Genomic DNA, 10,244 nt, shown 5'->3' with positions numbered 1-10,244 from the left:
GCCTATCAGCCTCTTCCAATTTTGTCAGTCCTCGGAATTTTTTTCATCCAATTATTTCCAAATTGGATAGCATGTAGTCCTATTACCTATACTAATACATAGGTAATAATCAGGGAATCAAACTTTTTGAGATTGGGTTTCCTATGCTCTCATAAACAGATATCTATATTTTCTAACCTCTTCGCTATGTGAGTCGACTTGCAAAACCGTAATTGTTAAAAATACTCCTTTAATTCTATTGATTCTAATAGTTAAAAACCACGAATTATAATTCAAAATTTGTGCTGTGCTTGCGTGACAAGTTGTCCGTCACTGATACAAAAAAAGCTATCCTTCGTAAAATAGAATTGCAAGTTGTGTTACATAGAGTGCATAACATAACACGAATGCATCGTACTGTGACTGAACGTCGTTCATACATCAGATAAAACACGCTGAGACGACCAACATAGACTATATATTGATTACGTGAACTTTAGTGACGTCATAAATGAAGTATTCCTCTAAATTTAAACGTAGGTTTATAAGGTCTGTGACCCGTAAACTATCATCACATTCTTCAAATGAATGAAAGACCATGGCAATATAAATGCCCTTCAGCCAGAAGAACTAAAAAAAATTCTCTTCATTACGTGCCGTATTTAAATCGATTCTAAGTGCAAAAGATGGAGTTTTTCGTGTGTTAAAGCATGCAAAGATTGTTCGAGAAAAATCAATCATCTGAAAAATCTGAGGAGGAAAAAAACAAGTGAACTTTGGTTTTTATACAAAGAAAGTTCAGGGTTTTTTTTTTGCGCAAGATTAAAATACGAATTCTTCTATGACTTCTGTGTAGACTGTAGAAACTATGAGTAGAGATCAATATTTATTAATATATATATATATATATATATATCCAACAGAAATGGGTAATAATATGTGTTTCGATCAAGTTGCGTGAGGTTAGGATGCAAAATAACTTGTTGATCAAGCATACTGCCCCTCTAAATCGGTGTAATATTGGTTAGAGAATCTTCCAGTATATTGGTTTTGAGCAAATATAAGTCTTATTTATATACCATGTTTTTGAAGAAACCTTCAACTATAACGCAACTAAACGCAAAAGCAATTTAAAAGCCTTAAAATTGAAATTCCGACTTTTAAAAAACTGACAATAAGGTATATAAAAGCCTTAGTTATTAAAAAAAAAAGTCGAAACTGGACGAAACAAAACTTCGTAAGGCACACTCTGTTGGCTACGAAAGGATTTACCGAGGAAATATGACTCTATGATAGAAGTAAATTAATTTTATCAGTAATAAAATAAAGTTTCGACATTTCATAGCAATATCTGATGCATTCGATAAAAGTCCCAGATGTTATTTTTTAAGGCATTACAGAGATCAACAAAAAATATCCATTGACGTCAGAACTGGACTTCTGACCTATCAGCTAACAGTATTTATTGTCTGGTTGTTATTAGCAACGTGAAACGCGACAGTTTAAGAGTCATAAGAGGATTATGTAAATATGCGATGAGTTCAGTTTGAGTTAGGCTTTGAGGAGTTCAAGGTATATCCGAAATATCATCCATCCTGTGTGGCACTCGCGTGTTAGCAATTGCACAATAAGTCCACGTTGTTCAAGTCCTGCAGCTCAATAATACAAAACCAAACTCGTGCAGAGGCAGAATACCCCGGCTTTTCTTCTAAGATTCGCAGAATTACAAGGTGAGTTATTTCTTTTAAAAAATGTTTCTCAAAAATGCATGATTTACTAGTTAGGTGTCCATATTTTTGGGATTTAAAAAAATTTTCTTGCAACGTCAATTCTGCAAATATTCTACAAATAATTTTCTTCATTTGATTGAGTTTTTTTTTTTTTTTTTTTTTTTTTTTTTCCACACTACTGGAGGTGTGTCAGAAAAAGTCAAATTTTTTTCATTGAATTTTGAAGCCGCTCTTAAAAGGCTTTCAGAGACAAAAGAAAAATTGACTTCAAATATCATTTAATTCCAAGCTAAACACCAAGCGTCACGCAGTTGTTTTACAAAGCCCATTCTTATTTTCATTCACTCTCCAAACCGAAACTTGTTACAGCGTGTTCACTGACCGCGAGGTTCGAACTGACTACACATACACCGGATGTGCGCGATAGAGATGCGTACTAAGACAACTTTTTTTCATATTGAGATTCGCTTCCTGTCATGTGATCACGCACGGCTGCCGAAGTGTGTTTGTCTTCAGCTTAACAAAGAAAACTGCTTTTTATATTGACTCTTAAATTATTTAAGCGATCTTTGTCATTCGAACAGTAAAAATTACGTCAAAGATCTACGTATAAATCTCTTTTCGGTTATTTTGGCGCACGTCCAAGCAACATGGCAGCTAATTACGTAGGAAAATAGCAGAATAGATATCGTTTCTGTATAACATATATAGATATATACATTTCGAAGCAACAGAGGTAATGTCACGCCAGTTTAGCTTGGCTAATCACTCGCATATCCGATAACACAAATATGACGTCAAACGTTTCGTATATATTTCGTTGAAGGAGCGGATGTTGTTCAAAGGATGAGATCATACTACTTAATTTTCTCCGAATTCAATGAAAACCTCGTGTGTCAAAGATTGTAACGAAGTGTTCTAATACCACGGAGGTCATTCAACAGTTCGTACACTAGGAGAGTCGTTCACGTTCGCGTTCTCTTCGACTCGACCGACATTTGTTTTATTATTTTTTTGTTTCGTTTCGCGAGGGGTTTTAACAGTGCTTTCGCATTTTAGGTGAGTGAAAATTGTTTCGCATCTACCCACTCGTACGCTACTTTCTTCTCTGAGTGCTCAATAAGTAGTGGGCGTATTTTTTTTCGGTATTGCCTATGCGTGGGGTGTTTAATTCGAACGTTTTATACTGTAAAGTATTTGAAATGTAATTCTTTTTTTAATTTCAGATAAAAAGGGATGGTTAGGGCAGCTTCTGGTTCACAGAGTCCGGTTGACATGGCATTTAATGATATTTTTGAAGGTAATATTTCATCAAAATATACATGATATAATTAGAGAGAATTTCTAGAACTTAATGTCACCACTATCACGCATAATAAGTTGATTCAGTCTTCTATTTGCGATTATAAAGTCAATATTAAAAATCTGCATTCACTTAGTTCATGGAAGTTATTTACTACATTTGAGGGTGTATGGCACTTTGAACATGATGGAGTTCTAGGAGAGGCAAGAGAGTACAAATTGCCTTAGGGGGGAGGGGAAGGGAGGGGAAGAAAGAAACTGTGGGGGAGGGCGAGAGGGAGGACAATCAGCACTCAAAAAAGCACTCCGAAACTCAGTTATCAATATCATATTGGTAATTTTAGAAAGCTATCAAAGTGCTTGTCTAGCCTTGCCATTAATAGCTGTTATTGATGTAGAAGAAATCGAAAGTTACGTCATTGGGTAATTGAACCAATGAGCCAATGAACGTCGAGTGTTGGAGCTTTCCACTAGATTACTCGATGGCGTTTAACACGCAAGTGTTATTACGATCGACAGTAATTTATGGTTAGTATTATATCTCTCATCAGTTATACAAGCGATAGAAGAAATGCCCAACACCGCACAGATCGTTCCTAGTGAGTATAAAATATCTATTTTTTAAAATCAATAATAAAATAGTAATAACCGTAATAATGTTATTAACCAATCAGCATTTTTTACTAAAATATTAATATTAGATACAGTTTTTTATTAACGCGTCAATATTGTAAACAGATCGCCGTAGTTAATCATTAACAAAAGTCACTTGGTGAGTAGAAGCTTATTGTCTAGAGGCGAAGCGGATATGAAAGCCTATGAAAATGTTCCAAGTTCTACGCTTTCTTTTGAAATGAGTTCGTTTATCGAAATAACTTTGAACGTGCTTTGGTCATGCGTTTTGTCATGTCTTAATCTTATTAAACTATAAACGCACTCATGTGATAATTCGACTCAACTAAAGCCACGTCACACTACAGACGCTAACCTTCATAAACCAACACACCCTCCACTTGCTACCTTCGGGAAGAACTAGATCAATAAAAATCCGCATGCAAAAGTGCCTTCAACACTCGCCTTACTTGAACTTTCGTGTGTGAAAAATAATTGTCTAATCACATCATTCTTTCTAGTCAATTAATGCTTTGCGACATTAAATATATATAATATTATATACAGCCATTTGCAAAAATTATGGCCGCTTCCATATATATGTACAAGTATATCAAAAGCATATCAAAAGTTATAAGATATCATCCCTGATATTTTTTTGGAGTTGTCTATCACTAGGGCTTTCCGAAAAAAATATCAAGAAAGATATCCCGCCCTGTCTGATATACTTTCGATATACCTGTATGTATATTTGAAACGGCCATAATTTTTGCAAATGGCTGTATGTATATATATATATAATATATAATATTGTTTTGTTATTTAAAAAAAAAATTTGCATTTTTTTAGGTCGCGACGATTGTTCAACCGAATTATTTGAGATGCAAAACGAAAATTTTCGCGGACAAGGTAAGAAAATACGTTTAAATTTAATAAAAGTTTAAAAGAAGACTAGACCAATAAATACAAGTAATTGCTTCGAGTTTTTTTATCCAAAATCGGACTATTTTTCATATTGTTTACAAGAGAAAGTAGATGTCTTTCACTTAACATGTCTGCTTTAGTGTCTGCTTGGCACACTTGTTTTCAAGCAACGGCGCAGTAAACTGGGCACAAAGTTAAATTGCTTTCGTGACTAGGAGAAAGTTTGAAATTTTCGAAGTTGTTAGATATTTAAAAGATACCATTACAGAATTATATTGCTACTTGCTGACAATCTGGTTTCTAAGACCTTATTTAGGTTGAAAAGTTAGAATTGATAGCGTACTTAGACTAAGTGTTTTCGCTTGAAGAACCTTCATGCATATTTATGACATTATTTAAGTTGCGATAGCAAAAAAAAACAACAACAAAAATGAAAAGGTGTGATACCAAAACTTAGAACAAAAACGAAATTCTGAATCTCTAGTAATGCTTGATGTTGAGGAGTATACTGATGATGGTAGTGGTGTCCATGATCATGGAGGTGGTGGCGGAGACGATGATTACTGCATGGCTGGTGGTCGGTAATCAGTAGTGAATGGAGATGGTGGTGGTGGATCTTATGATAGTGGTACTGGCGAGCTATAATTCTAATGTGATTTTTTTTTTTTTTGCAAACTGGGAGATAAGATACTGCCAGCTAAGCTGACCTTGCCTAGAAAAAATGTTAAGACTAGGCTTTAAGAAGCTAGGTTAGATCCATAGTAGAAGATGCTTGAAGATACATACACGATGTTCCACGAAGACTATATATAAATATACAGGAGCTACATGAATCTCAAGTTATAAGCTCTTGCAACTATTAATTAACAAGATCTTTATTACTTATTTTTTTCAGCCAAGATCTACGGGAGTGACTTAAACCTAGCCGATACGAAGCCTGAGGCAACAGCGTCTTCAAACTACCAACCTCTCAACCACATCTCAGGATTGGTGGGCCTGAGCTTACAGCTTGACAGAACCCGAGCTAAACCAGAACCAGAACCGTTTTTACGAGATTTCCCAACAGCTTTTCCAGATGATGTCCTGTGGGGAGAAAAACTCATAAATGACACAAAGAATCTGATCCAGTATCCACCGTTTTTCTCGCGAGACTTGTCGGAAAATTACAGGAATTTTCCTGTTCCTGAGGGACAGGAAATGCATATTGTTCCCGAGCTCGGAGAAAAATGGCTCGACACACCAGAGGTTCTTTTTGCTGACAATGAAGAAATTATCCCAAAAACACCCGAGGATTCTAACTTCTCGGAATACAGTAGTGACAGCGAGCCACCATTCGAGGTGAAAAAAGTCGATGAAGCCGAAAGAATGAGTGAATCACCGGATAGCTTCAGCAGCAGACTCGAAGCTCACTCCCCTTGGTTTGAAATTGACTCTACGAATAGCCATAGCCCTCTGGTGATCACAAAGAGGCCTACTGAAGTGAAAAAAGAAATAAAAAAATGTAAGAGCTCGTTTAAATCAGGAAGACCGAGGCTATGCCAGTTTCTTCTCGAGCTTCTAAGCCACCCTGAGAAGTATTCGCACCTCATCGAATGGATCGACAAAGAAAGGGGCGTTTTTAAGTTTCTGAATTCGTCACGCGTGGCACAAGAATGGGGAGAACGAAGGAATAAACCTCGTATGAAGTACGAGAACTTTGCCCGGTCTCTACGTACTTACATCGCCAAAGGAATCCTCACTAAACCTCGAAGCAAGCTGGTATACAAATTCGCGTAAGACTGCTTGACCATATCTTCACTCTTGGCAGAGGGAACTCAATGAAATCCACGGTTTCAAAGCCACTAGTCTGGTGAATGGGGTCGTTATTGATCTAAGAATACTGAAGATAAGCCTGAACTTACTCCATACTTAATGGAGCAAAGAACAATCCTAAGAATATTGCAGCAAAATCAAGTCAAATTTAGGACATGCAGTTTGCAAGTTAGCAGTTTGTACAAGAAGGTGTGGACAGGTATCTCAGATATGAGATCAGTTAGAGCACCGTATTTCACGAGACCCAAGCTAATTACATTGTGTAGAGACCGAGTGAAATACATATTTGTTTAGCAAAGTACCTTAAATGAAGTTTTCCTTAATATCAAAATTTTGAAATCCAAAAGAAATTGCGTTTATGAAGGTCTGTGAAGTCAGTCAGACAGTTTCTGGCAATCGAGTGAAGCTCAACGACCACATTGAACTGACGAAAAAATTTGTTTATTATTTAGAAAGAGTCGTTTAGAATAAAGAATCGAACTTTGAAGCTAAAACTGCTATATCTATACTGCTATATTCTACAGTTTTTAACTTTTTTTTCCATAAATTATAGTCTAATTATAAGTTATTCATAGATGCTACATGTTAGCTTTCTTTAGCTTTTTAAGTAGCAATACCAACAAAGACTACTTCGTACCTCGGGAATAATATACCCAAGTTGAAATATTCGAGTAGACTAATAGAGGATAGATCTTTTTTTCTCTTCATTATTTTGTGTATTTGCTTATTAAGTTTTGGTTCGTGGGTTAAGCAAAATCACAATAACTGTTGACTCTAAACAGGTCGTTACTGTTCGTTTATAAAGCTTATCATATTATTCAAGCCGAATCGAGTGCATTGTACAAAAACTCGATAGCAATCACTAAGCAAAGTCCATAAACAACACAACGTAGTCTTTGCCAAGAATGCAAAGCTAAAGTATTTACAATGTAAAGACAGAAGTATTCTGAACGTTCTGGCTGTGCCAGACTATATTTTTATAGTAAAACTGGTATTGCCTACAAAAATACTGTCTTACTGATAGTATACCGACAAGTAAGTAAAAAAAACTTATCCAAAACAATCTAGCTCAATAAACACTTTTTTAGCATACGTTTTTTCCAAGGAAAATTAAAAAAAGTTTAACAAGACAGAATTGTAGTATCGACTTTACTGCGTGTATTCAATCAATCGTTTTCATAGTTAATAACTATATCTGAACAGGATGGTAATTTTATGAAGAATATATTGTAGACGAACTGACTGTAGAGATGTTTGTATTTGTAGATAATATTATTATAAACTAATCTTTGTACAATAGTTGAATATATGAATAAACCATGTTTATGATGACTTTAATTTATTTTATTTTTCTAATTCGTAGCTACTTTCTTGTTTAACTTGTTGATATCAGTTTTCCACCAATATATTAGCCCCCTTGTATCTATCTTTATGTTAGATATGATTACGAAAGCCTCAAAATGGAATTTGACTGAAGAGTGACTCTTGTGAAAATTCGGACATAACTGAATCATATATGAACTATCGATTGAGCTGTTTCAGCCGTTCCATTACTTGGAGAAGTGTCCCCAGAAGAAAGAACGCTGACCTGTTACTCTCAAATACTGACTCTCAAATACAAAACCACAAGCGTTTTTCCCCTGTCAATTTGCTTAAGTACAAAACATACTAAGACTTACACTTACAACCAAAGCTTCACTAAAAAAGGCAATTTTTACGATCCTCATCGAGTATCTTCGCCACAATCGACTCGCGACAGCAAAGTTGACAAGGATGTTGTTATTTTTTTTCCTGGAGGAAGTAGAAAACCCAGCCATGCTGATATTTTGATGTTTTTATTTTCTGCTTGGCCTATTTATTACGAGTTGATAAAATATTTTTTTTTCGTTGTATATAGTTCATGGACGAAAAGGAATGTAGCGACGATGTTCAACTTTAGGTCCGACGAAAGATTAGTTGCAAGTGTCGAAAACCTTTGTGTCATTTTCTTTAATCTGAAAGGCTGGTAAAATTTCAGCCTAGGGATTTTAGTAACAAGGGCTGATTTTTCAGTAGCCGAACCTTCGCTCAGTCGTGCTACTGAGGTTCAACCCTGCACTTACGTAACGGAAGTCATAAGCTTCCGGTACAGCAATGCAAAATAGGTCTTTCGTCTTCCGGTATTTCATACACGAGCTGGTATGGCGTTCCATCCCCGCCAAAATTGATGGTTTGTATTTGAAGTTCATCACATGAATTTTGCATTCGAGTAAATTTTTTTATGTTATCATCTTGTATTTCATATGCTTCATCAAGGGTTCAACATACGTGTTTTATATTTGTCGTTCATGTTTTATATTCTTGATTGTCGCTGATTCATTCTAAACTCCACGCCACGTATTTGTCCTTTGAGTTTCACATTACAAACTCGACAACTTTTATTTTCAACTCAACTTCACGCTCCGGTGAACTCGGTTGACCTTGGTAGCCGCTGACCTAAAACAACGCAGTCGTAGGTATGAAAAGAAAAGAAAATGGCGGCAGAGTTTGCCCTCTGTTGTTGAAGAGACAATTCGGCAGCTTGATACAAACCGCCAACAGGAGGATGACTGTAGTAGCTTATTGCTTCGTTTAGAGTATCCTAAACCGTATCTAAACCGCATGTGGAAATGTTCATGTCTTTAATTTGTTTCGTATAAATAAGTACTATGATTACACTGGGACTATCTAGCATTCACTGCGGCCGTCAGCTTCTTGCTTTAGGCCCAGACAACGTTTATTGGAATAGGTGTATAAACGCAATAAAATTTAAAAACTAATCTTTCTACGTGGAATATACAATTCTTAGATTTTTTTTATCCTGATATCCTAATGCCAAAATGAGACATTCTCCTTTCGATGGTTATGGACACTCCTAGCAAAAGACTTTATTTGCGGCACAGAAAACCCACTTTCTACAAGGTGAGAGACGTTGATCTTCAGAAACCTTGAAAGAAGGGCGACCTGGGTGGCCAGTTAACACTTTTTCTGCCCTAGATTCATGAGATATAAACTATTGTTTTTCGTTCCTTAAGCATTTTATCGCTAATCCAATGCCAGCCACGATTGAGGCCGGTAGTTAACCTTTATTAATAATTGTACGGTTTAGGATACTCTAAACGAAGCAATAAGCTACTACAGTCATCCTCCTGTTGGCGGTTTGTATCAAGCTGCCGAATTGTCTCTTCAACAACAGAGGGCAAACTCTGCCGCCATTTTCTTTTCTTTTCATACCTACGACTGCGTTGTTTTAGGTCAGCGGCTACCAAGGTCAACCGAGTTCACCGGAGCGTGAAGTTGAGTTGAAAATAAAAGTTGTCGAGTTTGTAATGTGAAACTCAAAGGACAAATACGTGGCGTGGAGTTTAGAATGAATCAGCGACAATCAAGAATATAAAACATGAACGACAAATATAAAACACGTATGTTGAACCCTTGATGAAGCATATGAAATACAAGATGATAACATAAAAAAATTTACTCGAATGCAAAATTCATGTGATGAACTTCAAATACAAACCATCAATTTTGGCGGGGATGGAACGCCATAAGCTGGAACTAAAAAGATATTGTTTCAAACCAGAGTATTATATATGGAGATAACATGACAATAATGGTGAGAAAGTGAAAATAACAAAAGACGCATTAAGAAAACTGACGTGCCTTTTTTCTTTCGCGAAAATCGAGACACTGTCAGTATCATAATTCGAGATGGAAAACAAATTATTTTGCTTTGTTCCGTTAGATTTGTTTTGCGACGCTATGAAAGAGATACAAGTCGATATATCATAATTTAACCACGCTAAACTATGGTTATAATTTATACTGATTTAGATGAGTTTATTTGTCAGTGATGGAGTCATTGTC

The 10,244-nt window shown here is 35.9% G+C and overlaps 1 protein-coding gene across 2 annotated transcripts; it reads left to right on the top strand.

Moving 5' to 3' along the window:
• The first annotated feature begins 1,508 nt into the window (after positions 1 to 1,508).
• LOC116303696 (uncharacterized) lies at positions 1,509 to 7,691 on the top strand. Of its 2 annotated transcripts, none has more exons than XM_031713281.2 (5): positions 1,509 to 1,709; positions 2,936 to 3,009; positions 3,563 to 3,610; positions 4,473 to 4,532; positions 5,443 to 7,691. In XM_031713281.2, exons 2-5 carry the CDS (start codon positions 2,946 to 2,948, stop codon positions 6,321 to 6,323), a joined length of 1,053 nt encoding a protein of 350 aa, XP_031569141.1. In that variant the 5' UTR covers positions 1,509 to 1,709; positions 2,936 to 2,945; the 3' UTR covers positions 6,324 to 7,691. The 2 variants fall into 2 exon arrangements, with proteins under 2 accessions (XP_031569141.1, XP_031569142.1); XM_031713282.2 differs by lacking the exon at positions 1,509 to 1,709 and adding an exon at positions 2,533 to 2,768.
• The last annotated feature ends 2,553 nt before the right edge of the window (positions 7,692 to 10,244 follow it).

Source organism: Actinia tenebrosa, unplaced genomic scaffold, assembly GCF_029948245.1.
Source record: "Actinia tenebrosa isolate PJP-AT-01 unplaced genomic scaffold, QUT_ActTen_1.0 PGA_scaffold7__59_contigs__length_16204524, whole genome shotgun sequence".
In the NCBI taxonomy this organism is placed as follows: domain Eukaryota; kingdom Metazoa; phylum Cnidaria; class Anthozoa; order Actiniaria; family Actiniidae; genus Actinia; species Actinia tenebrosa.
This window is presented reverse-complemented; position numbering and strand designations above follow the sequence as displayed.